Source organism: Zalophus californianus, chromosome 16 (genome assembly GCF_009762305.2).
Source record: "Zalophus californianus isolate mZalCal1 chromosome 16, mZalCal1.pri.v2, whole genome shotgun sequence".
Lineage (NCBI taxonomy): Eukaryota > Metazoa > Chordata > Mammalia > Carnivora > Otariidae > Zalophus > Zalophus californianus.
In genome coordinates this window covers 43743849-43757426 of record NC_045610.1, presented here as the reverse complement: position 1 = coordinate 43757426, position 13578 = coordinate 43743849, and the positions used below count along the sequence as shown (strand labels likewise).

Genomic DNA, 13578 nt, shown 5'->3' with positions numbered 1-13578 from the left:
CAAATTTCAGGTATACAATACAGTGTTGTCAACTGTAGCTGATAATCACTCATTGTTTACTGTGTGCTGAGCACAGTGCCAAATGCTTTGAATAAATTATTTAATCCTCAAAACAGCTCCATTTCTCAGTTGAGGAAGCTTGAGGCACAGAGAGGCTGAGTAATTTGCCCCAGGTCACCTGGAAGACCAGGTCCCCAACCCAGGCAGCCCACCGTGCTCTTTAGGGACTGCCCTGGCCAGGTGCTCATACCCTGTTAGCAGCTGAAGGAATGAAAACAAACACAGGTTGGCCCGGATCATGGAAAGCCTTATAAGGAGCCTCTTATGTTTTGTTTGAAGGCTCAACCACAGGAATTACCTCTTGGGGTCTCCCCACAAGTACAGTGTTGCCGACCTCCAGCAGGTGAGAGTGCCCTCCCCGACCCCCAGACCTCTCTTAGAGGGGCCTCATTCCTGGAGAAATCAGAGAGGGGGATGCGGGGGGTGGGTGCTGCAGCTTTTCAGGCCCATCCCCAGCAGGAGGGCAGGGGGGCAGGGAGGCCCCCCCCCGGGGGTGAGAGCTGGGGACATTCCTTTCCTGGCAGGAGGGCGCTGTGGATTTGGGTTTCCTCTGGCAAGCCAGTCATCCCCAGGGACCTCTGCATGCAGGAGCTGGACACCCACATCCTTCGGCCTGGTCCGGGGAGCTTTTCTTGCCCAAATGCGGAGAGCCTTCTTTGGGGGTAGGACCTTGTTCAGGCAGAGTGCCAGGAACAGCAGCAGGCCACACTGTCTGGACGGCCTGGGCCTCAGCGCAGCTGCCTGAAAGGCCTGGCGGCCCCCGCCCTTGCCCTCCACAGATCGCAGACGGGGTGTACGCTGGGTTCCTCAATGCCCTCATCGGATTCGCCTCCCAGCACGTCTACCACTGCGACCTGTGCACCCAGCGTGGCTTCATCTGCCAGATCTGCCACCACCACGACATCATCTTCCCCTTTGAGTTTGACACCACGGTCAGGTATGCGGGACGCCCTCCCCACGGCTGGCCCCAGCGTTCCGGGGGTGCAGGCGCACAGGGGACGCCGTGTGTGTGCTGGTGCCACGGGCTGGTGAGGTCATCTACAGCAGCCGATGTCCTGGGCATTCACAGCGGCTCTGGGCCAGCTCAGGGGACAAGAGAGCCCTCCGAGGACCCTTCCCCAGGCCAAGGGAGCTGTCTGTCTCCCTGGAGAAGAGGTAGCTTGCCGCGTCTTTGAGCAGGGGCCTCAGTTCTGTCATCTACAGACGGGTTGAGGAGGGACCGAAGGAGCGGCCACCCTGGAGTGTTGGCACGGGCTAGGCACAAAGTGGGCCCCCAGGGGCTGGCACCCGCCTGGTTCGCCCCGGCAGTGATGATGGTTCTGAGCTGGTTAGCACTCCTTATCAGAAGCCTCTTAGTGGAAAAATTCATCCACCAAACCTCCATTCCAGCCCAGGCAGGAACATTCATTCGTTTTCAGGAGGTGTCTCATGGCCTAGATTCAGCCCCTGGGCTCCGTTTTTTAAACGGCAGAGTGTTTTCAACATAGGCCAGGAGTCATCTCATGAGTCTCCAGCAGCATGTGGGAAAAATGAATTAGAATCGAGTGTCAGTGCCTGGGGGCGGGGGGGCGGTCGGGTGTCTGGCAGTGGGAAGGCAGTGCACGCTGGGGTGGGGGGCGGGCAGGGGCGGAACTCGGGCCCCATCCCCCCCCCCCAGGGCTCTGGTCAGACACTGGCTGCCCTCCTCCAGGTGTGGCGAGTGCAAGACAGTCTTCCACCAGAGCTGCCAGGCCGTGGTGAAGAAGGGCTGCCCCCGCTGCGCCCGCCGGCGCAGGTACCAGGAGCAGAGCACGTTCAGCTAAGCCAGCGTGCCGTCCCCACCCAAGCCCTCGGACGGCGGCACCCCGCCCAGCTGGGCCGTCCCAGCTGGGTTCGGCATCAGCCTGGATCCTCTCGAGGTGTCAGGAAGACTCAGATGGGGCCAGTGCACGAGCCCACCAGACGAGGACCTCGATGATGTCCCCCAGTCCCTCTCCCACCCGTCTGCTCCAAGAGGTGGGGACACCATCAGATGCCCCCTCGGCCCAGGGGAGACGGGCAGGGCAGCTTTGCACTAATCAGGCCCCAGCTCGCCTCACAGACGCGGCATCTCCATCAGGGCTGTTCAAACACTGTGGACACAAACTTGGGCGCATTCTCAATTCCACATTCCTGATTAAAAGGTCTAGTTTTTTAAGGCAGGTTTTTTTTTTTCCCTTCATATTTCAACAGAAAATATTTTTTTATTCTTGACCCTACACAAGTCACCCAAGAAATCCAGGCATTCTCACGCGGAGCAAACGTGTGGGAACATTTGGCCTGCAGGCCGGCGGGTGGCAGGGTGGGCAGGCCACCGTTGGGCCAGAGCCTGTCGGCTGGACCGGGTGCCTTTCCGTCACCCGCACCGGGCCCTCGCTGCCCACAGCTCAAGTACGACGTGCCAAACTGCCCCAGGGGCTGGTGGGACCGGTCCTGATGACCACCTTCTCCCTCTCCCTCTCCGCCCTGCCCTGTCCTCCTCACCTTTCTCCGGGTCAGAGCCCCCTGGCTCCCCTACAGCCTGGGATCTCGGTCACCACGGGAGAAGGGAGTGACTCAGAACCAGCACTGTCAGCACTTTGCGCCTTCCTTGGTCCAGGCCAGGGCTGTCATCTTCCCTACCCCTCAGCCCCCTGCCCTCCACACCTCCCACAGCCATGCAGCCAGATGGGCCGGGGGCTGCTGGAGACACGCTCTCAGGGGGACACTCCCCCCTGCCCCACTGCCTGACTGACCCCTGCTGGGACAGAGGTAGGCTGGGCCCCCAGAGAAGGCAGTGAGCTGGGGCCAGGGGCCAGCCTTGGGCATCGTGACTGCCAGGCCCCACACCGTGGAGTGGCAACCCCCAGCCTTCCACGAAGAGGGCCAGGCGTGCTGCGATGTACGGAGACACGCAGGAGCAGCCACCTTGTGGAAGGATGCTTAGCCTCAGTTTACAAAGCCATGAATCCCCAAAGCTTTGCTGGCCTGGCCCAGGAGGGGCGCTGCCGGAGACTGGAAAATGTCACTGGAGCGTGATTGCCTTTTCAAGGGGTCTTGGGGTAGAGTGGGAGCCTGGAATTGTTTTCAAAGTGACATTTAGACCCTGTGGTTCGGGGGTGATTGCTGCCTTCCCCCATCTCTCCTGGACCCACAGCCGCCCACCTCCCACCCTGGGTCCTCTGGCCATCCTGTCTGCTCTCAGCTTGGATTGGGGGCCTCAGGTGGAGATTGCCCGTCACTGTCAAGAGATGAATCTACTCCCACCTCTCCCTTGGGGTGATTCGGCTGCTGAGTCACCTGCCCAGCCCTGTGGAGCTGGATAAATTGTGCAATAGAACAGAGGAGGTGGTGGGCAGGGGTGGGGGAGGGGAGGGCTGCCACACAGCTTCTCTGTCCCCATCACGGAAGATGGTGCATACCTTTGCCCAGCACACCAAAGCCTCTTAAATGGGAAAGTGGATCCTTATCCCGGTCCCGCAGCCCCACAGCCAGCGTTAATGCTCCCCCACAAACCCAGCCCGAGCACAGCCGCGGGGGCCCCAATCCCCACGCGGACAGGGACTGGCCTGGGATGGGCAGTGCCACCCCCGGGGCCAGCCCTGGAGGGCTGGCTTAGGTTGGGTAGGGCCTGTCCACCCCACGGCCGCCTCCCAGGGACTAGTTGTAGCATTAGAACTGACCCTCTGCCCAGTACCAGAAAGCTGCTAATGCTTCCAGATGAGTTGACTTTTACCCTCTCACCTTCAATGGAAAGCTGATGTGAAACTCAGTGGTGCCCACACTATTTTTAAAATGCCATTTTATGCAATAAACTTTCTAGTGAGGGGTGCTGGCCCTGAGTAGCGCTTTGCGATGTGTGGAAGGAACTGCTGCTGTGTGATTTTTGAATGATTTTGCAGTAAAGACCTGATTTTTCTCACCTCTGGTCTCGCTTCTGAATCCTGATGCTGCCGCTGGTTGGGGGAGGCCACCAGCCATCCTGTCTGGGAGAGGGGGGCTTGTGCACCAGGCCTGGGCATGCAGGGGAGGAGAGGTGACAGTGTTCGGTCTGTCCTCTCCCCACCATGAGCTAGACGAAGGGGGTTTGGAGGGATAGCATTTCAGGGCCTTGGTGGAGGTTTCCTCACATACACTCATATGTAACAACTGAAGCTGATGCCTGACATCCCACCACAGGGGCTTCTTCCCCGTGCCTGTCGAAGCACAGACCCCTAACACCGGAACAGGAGAGATGTCGGGACTGTTTTCCCACTGGGTTTTCCAAAGCAAGAGAGGGGGCTCGAGGCCGGAATCAGGGCTCATGGTTTCAGGGCTCCACGTGGCATTTACTTGGCTGCTACTTTCCCCTGAAGTTCCAGGAGGAGCCCACCACTGCCCATGGTAAGGACAGAAGGAAACAGACGTTCCAGGGAAAGTGGGCCGCAGGAAAATGGGATTGAAACATTCAGCTTTGCAGTTCCTTGTCCTTGAAGATGCCTTTCAGCCCATAGAGAAGCATCGTCTGAGCCCCAGCTTCCCTCAAGGGCCTCAAGTCCCTCCAGGGTCAGTAGGGGGTGGACTCTGAGAAGACCAAAGGAACTGGGTTTGAAGCCTGGGGACAGGGAGTTCAGGGCCATGAGACCTGGGTGCCTCCCTGCCTTTTTTCTCAGTGCCTCCATCCTCAGTAAGATGCCTCTGACTACATGCCTCTCTCCCTTTCCCCCTCCTGCCTAAAGGAGAATGGGGGGCTTGGAGACCTCAACCCAAGACCAAAGAGGAAGACAGCTCATCTTACAATAAAAATTTAATAACGAATATGTGTTCTTACAATAATGTGATAATACTATACCGTGCTTAGTGCAGCTCATTCTCATTCATTCTTGCCAACTATCCTGTGAAGGAGGCGTCACTGTCCCCAGTCTACAGCAGAGAAAATTGAAGTGCTAAGAGTCCAGTTCCAGCAGGCTGCTCTGGGCTTACCCTATGGACAGCCTGGAGGGTGGCCGTCTTCCAGAGAAGGATGGGGGTGGGGGGGGGGGAGACAGAGGGATGGAATCAAACAGTGGGAGGGAAATCTGGCCAGAAGTAGTCGAGGAGACACCCCCCCCAGCCCCCATGCCATCATCCAGGCCCTGCTGTTTCCACCTCCCAGAAGACAGCCAGGTGTGGCCCAGGATCCCAGGAGGTGCAGGGGGAGGGCGGCGTCTGTGCTCCCAGGGCGCTGGCCCGGCCCAGGGGGGGACAGGAAGCCAGGACACCGGGGATTGTCTCTAGCAGCCGCAGCCCTGCCTCAGCCCGGGAGGAAGTTCTGCCGGGCGCTCTCCGCTGGTGCCTCCCTCGCTGTATTGTTGAACAGGAAACCGGGCTGCGCGGGAGCTGGGCGGTGGAGCAGGGAGCGTCGGACGCCGAAACCACGCGCGCCTGCCGGGACCAGTGGAGGCGAAGCCAGTGAGCGGACACCCCGAGGTGCCGAGGCCGGGCCGGGCGGGGGGCGCTGAGCCGAGGGCGGGAGGGGGGGTACCGTGCCGCAGGTGGCGGGTCTTCTCACCCGGGAGCGCCGCGCGCCTGCTCCCCTTCAGCCGGCGCTGGGGCGGGAGCTGCGCGGACCCGGGAGCAGGGCCGCGCGGGTCGGATCCCACGCGAGCAGCGGAGATAAGAAGGGCTGCCCGCCGTCCAGGGACAGGAGGGGCCCATGTCCAGGCCCCCGGCTCCGATCCAGGCGTTGACGCCGCTGTGGCTCGCGTCGCCCGGGGCAGTGGACCCAAAGCACCTCCTGGCGACGGGTCAGACCCCGAGTTCCTGGGATCCTCCCCGCTCCCCTTATCCCTCCGCACCTCTTCGCTCCCCCTGAGATGGGGAAGGAGCCGAGTCCCGGGTCCCCTCCCCACCCAGCCCGAGACCCTGCGCTCGAGTGGGCATCCCTGCTGCGGGAACTCCGCTCGGAGTTTTTCCAGGCCCCGCCAAGTTGCGCCCGGAAAGGGCCTGGGGAGGGCGGAGGTGGGTACGAAGGGAGTAGTGCCGGCACTCAGGCTGGAAAGGGCCCGGTAGTCAGTGATTCGGAGTGCAGATGGCTTCGCTTGGTGTGGGAACGCCCGGACGAGGCAACGAACCGAGGTCGAGCAGTCCCAGAGCAGCGCGCCCGCGGGACGCAGAGCCTCGAGGACAACAAATCCCGCGGCGGGGGGGGTGGGGGGGGGGAACACCAAAGGGGTGGGACCCTACCCACCTCGGGCTCTGCTCGCCGCCCGGCAGCACCCCTTCAGTCGCAGCCCTTCCAGTTCCCGCCCCCTCTTGCCCTGGGCCCCACTGCCACCCAACGTCCCCACGGGCCCAGACACACTCGTTCAAGCTCCTCCTCGCCCCTCCCGGATACAGCCGCGATGGGGATTGGGGGCAGCCCTCCTGAGCATCCCTCTCCCTCTTTGCTCCCCTTGCCAGCTCCTGCGCCCCGAGGTCTCCCCGGCCCAGCCCTTGCAAGCCCCGCCCAAGGAGATGGCCGGGGCCTAACCTGCATCCATCCGCTGGCTCCGCCCGTCCAGCCCATGGGCCCGCAGAGACCTGCCCTGCCAACGTGAGTGAGCGGCGGGGGTGCGGGCGAAGGTGACAAGAAGGGGTATCCTCCCAGGGGCCTGTCGGCTTAGCTCCGGGCAGCTCACTGACTACACCTCCAGGGCCCAGTGTGCCCCCCTCTCCCCGTCGAGGCAAGCTTAAGAAAGTAGTGAAGGAGCGCTGTGAGCCCCCGGCCAGACCCTGTTCCTTGGGTTCCTCAGCCTCAGCAAGCAACCGAACCCCCAGCTGCTGCTCCCGGGACACCTTTACTGGGCAGGAGATGGGGTCGGTGCAAAGGCTTGGAGGGACCAGCCCCTTAGGGAAGGAGCCTCATTAATTTCTGTGGTGGGGAGACACAGGCGGACTTAGAGTTAGTCCCCGACCCCGCCACACCAAGAGCCAGGCTAAGCTGGCATGCCGAGGGGTGGGTTGGGGCGATCACTCCGGGAGAGCGTGGGGGAGGACACCGCATGGGTAGTCACTCACAAAGTGCATTCTCTAGGGTCCGCTCCCGGGGGGCGATGCGGAGATCACAGGGCAGGTGGGCAGGCCGCGAGGGCGGAGCCGCGCTCGGGAGGCAGAGGTGGGAGCCGGAGAACCGGGGGCGGCGCGGGCTGGTCTGGGCGGGCCAAGCTCCGGGTTCACGTCCGCGGCAAAGCCGCCGGGGAAGGAAAGAGAAACCGAGAGAACCGGTTCCCCGGCCTTAGCAGTCCCGGTCTCTTAGGCCAAGGCCCTTGGACTACGGGAAGCAGGGATACTCCCGGCGTAGAGCGGCGCCGGGGCGGCACCTAGAGCCCCGCGCCTCAACTCTGACCCGGCAGGCCCGGGGCGCAGAAGCCTGGAGAAGGGAAGAGGCTCTGCGGGCCCGGATTTCCTGAGGGCTGGTGGCGTCTGGGCGGGGCGGGGCGGGGGGCGGAGGGAATGGGCTGTTTTCCGCACGTCGCAGACCGGGAAACTGAGGCCCAGTCAACTTTTTAGGCAAATGTGGTGTCGACTTATCTCTCGCATCTCTTTGAGGCAAGGCTTACTTGGCTGTAAAGTTGGAGTAGTATTACCCACGATCTCCCCACCAAGGGATTGAATCGAGGCTCAAAGCATAACCAATGCCACAGAATGAAAGTGTCATAATTCCATTAGCGAGTGTAAGAATGGGAACCTTAGAGATTATTTTATCCAAGTCCCCCGTTTTTGAGATAGGAAAACTGAGGCCCTAACGCACACGAGGAATGCAGCATCGGGACTCGAACTCAATCAAGTCTTTGTCCTCCTCGTGCGGCGCGCCTCCCGGCTCGGTGGCCCTGACCTCCGCGCCCCTCCTCCTTGTCGCCCACAGAGAAACGCCACGGCCACGATGGCGGCGGACGTCGAGGGGGACGTGTACGTGCTGGTGGAGCATCCCTTCGAGTACACGGGCAAGGACGGGCGCCGCGTCGCCATCCAGCCCAACGAGCGCTACCGGCTGCTGCGCCGCAGCACGGAGCACTGGTGGCACGTCCGGCGCGAGCCGGGCGGCCGCCCCTTCTACCTGCCCGCGCAGTATGTGCGCGAGCTGCCGGCGCTCGGGGACCCCGCCACCGCCTCGCCGCCACCCGCGCTCCGCCCGGGCCCGGCAGCCCCCGAGCCGCTGGCCTACGACTACCGCTTCGTGAGCGCGCCGGCGCCCGCGGGCCCCGACGGCACGCCCGCCAAGCCCCGGGGCCGTGTGAGCTCCCTGTGCTGCCCCGCGCGGCGCGGCGCGGAGACCCAGCGCAGCAGCCTGGCGCCGGGCCTGCCCGCCTGCCTGTACACGCGGCCCGCGGCGCCCGTGCGGCCCGCGCAGTCCCTGGACGACCTGGCGCGCGCCGCCGTCGCGCCCCCCGCCGGCCTCCTCGGGAGCGCGGGCAGCTTCAAGGCCTGCAGCGTGGCGGGCTCCTGGGTGTGCCCGCGACCCCTGGCGCGCAGCGACTCCGAGAACGTCTATGAGGCCATCCAGGACGTGCGCGGCCCGCCGCGGGAGGAGCGCCCGCAGCAGGTACGGGGAGCCGGAGAGCCGGGGAGCAGGGAGGCGGGAGGGGAGCAGGGGCGCGAGGAGACCGCCCCCTCCTCGGCTTAGCGTCCGGCTCGACGCTGAGCAGCAGTGTCCGCCGGCTGTGGACGAGCCCCTTCACACCGCGCCTCTCTTTCCTCACCGGCGAAACCCGAGGGGCGCAGGCTCCCAATCGCTTATCTGCAATTACGGAATGCTGAAGCTCCCTGGGGCCCGAATGTGTTCCCTAACTCAGTTGGTGGCAAAATTTGACTTGAGCCCGTGGGAAGCCGTTGGTGGTCTTTATTTATGACATTTAGTTCTCCGGCAGAAATGCAGATGAACTTGATCACGGTGTGATGCCCCAAGCCTTGCTGGCAGGTGTGTGCGCCGTATTACCTAACAGCCGCACCATTCCGAAACGCTTGGGGATATGGAGTGGTGGACCTGCAGGCAGCCCTGGGAGCCCTTCTCCTAGAAGCTTGGGGGTCAAATGAGATAATGTGTGAAAGTCAAGGGTCTGCTTCCCTTTTTGGCTTCTCCCAACATTTCAGTTCCCCCTTTATTAAAAAAAATTTTTTTTTGTTTCAGGAAGAGGTCTAGTTATAGTGAGGATGTTTTTTTTTCGTTTCAGAATCCAGTTGTGTTATTTTGGGAAATTGAAAATAGAGCACGTTTTAAAAAACACTTGTACGTCCTCAGAATCCTTCGCATGGCCCTGACATCTTGAACTTTAGGAACTTGGGGCGGGGGGAGCCGTGGAGGGAGGATGCACAGACCCCCTTTTGACATCTGCCACCAGCTGGGTAATTAGGGGCAATTCATTTCCTCTCTCGGGGTCTCAATATGTCCTTTGGCCCAAAGAGGGGTGGAAAGGGTGGAGGGATGAGCCCCCAAACCTTGTGAGTCTCTGATTTCTTTCTTTGTACTGCATGTAAACATTGACGCCTGGCACATGCCAGGACTGAGTCTGGGATGCCCAGCGGAAGGAGACACCGTCCCAGTCTGTGACCTCCTGGGTCTTCCCACCACCCAGTCTGGTTACAGTGCAAAGAGCTCAGGATCTGAAGCTGGGGAGACTCGAATTTGGCCCTGCTGGGTCAAATGCCAGCTGCTGAGGCGTCACTTAATTCCCCCAGCCCCAGTGTCCTCCTGTATAAAGGAGTAGCGTTGTGAGCCTTCAACGAGGTGAGGCATGGAAGCGCTTGGCACGTAGTACGCGCTCCACCAAGGCTGGCTGGGGTCCCATTTGGTATCCTCGTGGGCGCCGCCTTCGTTTTGGTTTTTGCAAGGAGCAGCCCGCCCCTTGTGGCCATGGCGGGGAACAGCATCCCGCGGGTGAGGACCGGGACCCGGACTCCGCCCAGAGGGAACGGGAGCGGGGCAGTGGGGGGATCTTGGGCCCGGCGTCCCTGAAGACCAGTTGGCCAGCTTCTCTGGGACAGATGGCTGGATGCCAGCGCTCCTCACCCCGGCGTCCGTCCGTTTCCCAGGCAGGCTCTCGGAGGCGCATTCCGGGGCCTCTCCAGCTTCTCGGTCCTGCTTGCCCCTCCTTCTTTCGGAGCAGTTACAGCGTTGCGATGCGGGTGGGGCACACAGGGGATGGCGGGGGTGGTGCTTGCGCCCGGAGCTGCTGGGGCGTCTGCCCCGGAGACCTGGGTATTGGCAGAGAGGCTCAGCCTCGTCTTGCTTCTGGCCCTAATTCACAGTGGGACCTCAACAAGAGGCTTAGTGTCTCTGGTCCTGTCTCCTCCCTGGGTCATGGGTATAATCTCGCACTCTCTGTGACCCCGCTTTATTCCAGTGTCAGCTGTGGGTCTCCCCGACACTCCATCCCCTACACACTCCAGGGGTAGGGAGCTGGTTCTCTCCTGGGAGGGAAACCCCTTTCTGCTCTTAGTTGTTCAAGGCAGCATTTAGAGAAGGAATCTCCTGAAAGCTGAGCCTACCTGTTTTCTTTTTGGAGGCAGGAGAGGCTGCTCACTCACCCATTGACTAAGCAGGAACTGGCCTCCCACCTGCCAAGCACCTGGTGAGGCACAGCCCTCCCCCAGCCCTGGAGAGTTACCATCTGGGTCAGGAGCCTGGCAAGAGGGGACAGATGCCTCAGACCAGGCACAGGCCATCTGGGGTAGAACAACACCCAGTGTGCTGTGGCACCTAGGCATGGGTGCCGGTGTGGGCTGTGGCACCCTTGGGGCCTTGCAGCCCCGCCCCCACCCTGCACTGCTGGGGCGCTGTGCGGAGAGGGTGGTGCCTGGCCAAGCAGGGCCTCATGGGTTCTCACCAGGGATGTGGACTTCATTCTGCGGCTGCTGGAAGACTCTCAGCACAGCAGGGAGTGGGGTTCAGAAAAGATCCCCGTGGCTGGGACTTTGAGAAGGGCAGAGGACCTTTGTGGTCTCCCAGGCATGCAGTGAGGACAGGAGATTTGGGAAGCCGATGCCGAGGGATCTGGGGGCAGATGGAGGGTGGGAGAGAAGTCGGGATGAGTCCCAGTCTCCCAGTTGCACACCCGGCAGATGGTGGTCTGTTTATTCGGCGGTGACAGGTCCAGGCAGCAGCCAGAGGCCGGGCCTACTGCCCCGCAGATGGCCCTCAGCACGTGGTGGTGGAGATGGGGGTGCGGAGAGCGTGTGGAGAGGAAGAAATAGTCAGGGAACAAGGAGGAAAAGCAGGAGAGTGCTGGTCCAGACACTGAGAAGTGGCCAGAAGAAAGGAGAAGTTAGATAAAGGCCATTAGACATTTATCGGAAATGGTGGCCCCAAGGTCAACAGCCACCTTATCAGGAGCTGGTCAAGGGGTTACTGAAGGCAGGAGGCAGAGGTCAGCAGGATGAAGGTGACACAGACCGCGTGCAGACAACTCAGAAGCTTGGCAGGGAAGGGACAGATGCTGTGTGGCCAGAGGCAGGTGGAGGTCAAGAGGGGAGGTTCCCCAAAGTTAAGTGAATGGTGAGGGGCCAGGAGAGCGGGAGGCTGAGGATGGTGAGGAGGTGGTTGGTGAGACAGGATTCGGGGAGAGAGGCTGAGGGGGCGCCAGGGCCGAGTGGGAGGGACCTGCTTCCTCTGAGGCAAGGGGCAAGGATGTGAGGATGGAAGGTCAGGGTCGTCGAAGAGGGTGGACCAATGGCCAAGGGGAGAGGGTGGTATGGGGGTGGGACCGTCGGCAGAGGCAGGGCCCCCCCCAGAAGAGAGGAGCCTCCACACTGTGTGGCATTTTACAACCTCATCATTCACCCTTCACTCAACTAGCACCTAATGAGCACCTGGTGTGTCCTGATCAGAGTGCGGGACCCTGGGGACACAGAACGGGTTACACATGACTTGATCCTGTCCCGAAGGGGCTCATGGTCCTGTGGGCTCTCACCCAAAGGCTCAGAAGGCAGGCATGGGCCCCCCCCTCTGCCAGAGTGCAGAGGTGCAGAGGGGTTTAGCGGCTGGCTGAAGGTCACCCAGGCAGGAGGTGGCTGAGTGCAAGTCACTTCCATGCCTCCTGACCCCCAACCCCATGCGGGTCAGCAGGTTCAGTCTCTGCCGGGTGGCCTGCAGGCTTGGCCGTTCCCCTCAGCAGGGACAGTACAAGCCGGAGGCAAACGAGTATTCCCTTTCTATTTTTTTTTTTTTAAGATTTTATTTATGAGACAGAGAGAGACAGAGAGAGACACGGCGAGAGAGGGAACACAAGCAGGGGGAGCGGGAGAGGGAGAAGCAGGCTTCCCGCCCGAGCAGGGAGCCCGATGCGGGGCTCGATCCCAGGACCCCGGGACCACCACCTGAGCCGAAGGCAGCCGCTTAACGACTTTGCCCCCCAGGCGCCCCAAGTATTCCCTTTCTAAGTGTCCGTATGTGCCCAGCCCTGGGCACAGGCCAGAGGGAAGGACGCAGGAATTCCAAACCCTCATCTTCCCTCCTGCCACTGAGGGCCTAGGAGGAGAATAAGCTGTCCCAGGAGAGGGCAGCGGCTCACCTTCGGAGCAGGGCTAGAGGGAGGTGGGGTTTGTGAGCTGGAGCACTCTACCCCCACCCCCTCTAAGGAGGGGCTCCCCAGGAGCCTGGAAGTCGGGTGAGGAGGGGCCTCCGAGACTCCGCCCCTGGGGCTGCGGCGGGGTGGGGGAGGGGGGACCTGCTGACTCGGGGATTTCAGGGTGCGGTCACCGTCCCCGCCCCAGGGCCTCGGAGGTGGAAAGGCCCAGGCCGCCTGTCTGGCCTGGAGCCCGCCCCTGCTGCCCAGGCATTGGCCACAGGGAGGAAAGAGGTACAGCGTCGGGCCGCTGCAGCTTCCTATGCAGCGGGCCCAGGAGGCGCCTCACCTGAGCAGGCGGCCTGGATTAGAAGGAGCCCCAGGGCCCTGGTTCCCTGTCCTCTCCTGAGAACTGTGAGTGACCCCTCAACCTCGAATGGGGCACAGGGGGGCTCTCTCCCCTCCTTCCCTGACCTCCGCCTGCTCTTTTCCTGTACCCAGGCTGAAACCCACCTCCTCTCTGGATCCCAGGCCTGGCGCCCGCTCCTTGGGACAGGTTCCAAGAGCCACCCCAGGCAGCTGTGATTGGGACAAAGGACCTGGCCTTGGACAGACCCACCTGGATCCCCCTTTGGGACCAGCCAGGGGGCCCTCTGGAAAGGGGGGGTCGGTAAGAGCAGGGGAACTGAGGTCGAGGGGAAGTTCCAGTGAGTCCCCTTGTCTGTATGCTCTCCTCCCAGCAACAGCCTTTCTCCCCCTCACCCCCTACCCAGAGAGGTCAGCTGCCCTGGGGTGGCCCAGCAGGTTTCTTCACACCTGGCCTGACCTTTCCTCCCCCGTGACTCACCGGCAGCCCAGGCTGACCCTGGAGCGCCACTGCCCAGCCTGTGGCCTGACCCATGGAACAGCAGATTCTTGGGCAGCCCTCTCCCAACCTCAGCCCACATTCCTGGCCACCAGTGGTCCTCCCCACCCGCCGCTCCCCAGGCAGAAAGGAGCAAACCCCCCCGGGGCGTGGCAG

At 62.0% G+C, this 13578-nt stretch overlaps 2 protein-coding genes across 5 annotated transcripts in view; both read left to right on the top strand.

Moving 5' to 3' along the window:
• The window catches only part of PLEKHM1 (pleckstrin homology and RUN domain containing M1), a 45725-nt gene extending 41746 nt beyond the window's left edge, over positions 1 to 3979 (top strand). For all 4 annotated transcript variants that reach the window (XM_027567904.2, XM_027567901.2, XM_027567900.2 and 1 more), the window contains 3 exons: positions 340 to 403; positions 840 to 997; positions 1751 to 3979. In XM_027567904.2, coding sequence (XP_027423705.1) covers positions 340 to 403; positions 840 to 997; positions 1751 to 1862 — 334 coding nt within the window. In that variant the 3' untranslated portion in view covers positions 1863 to 3979. The remainder of the gene's footprint in view (positions 1 to 339; positions 404 to 839; positions 998 to 1750) is intronic.
• A 979-nt stretch (positions 3980 to 4958) lies between these two features.
• The window catches only part of ARHGAP27 (Rho GTPase activating protein 27), a 32491-nt gene continuing 23871 nt past the window's right edge, over positions 4959 to 13578 (top strand). Inside the window, 3 exon segments of the mRNA XM_027568153.2 lie at positions 4959 to 5505; positions 6478 to 6610; positions 7922 to 8599. Of these exon segments, the coding sequence (XP_027423954.2) occupies positions 7940 to 8599 (660 nt within the window). The 5' untranslated portion in view covers positions 4959 to 5505; positions 6478 to 6610; positions 7922 to 7939.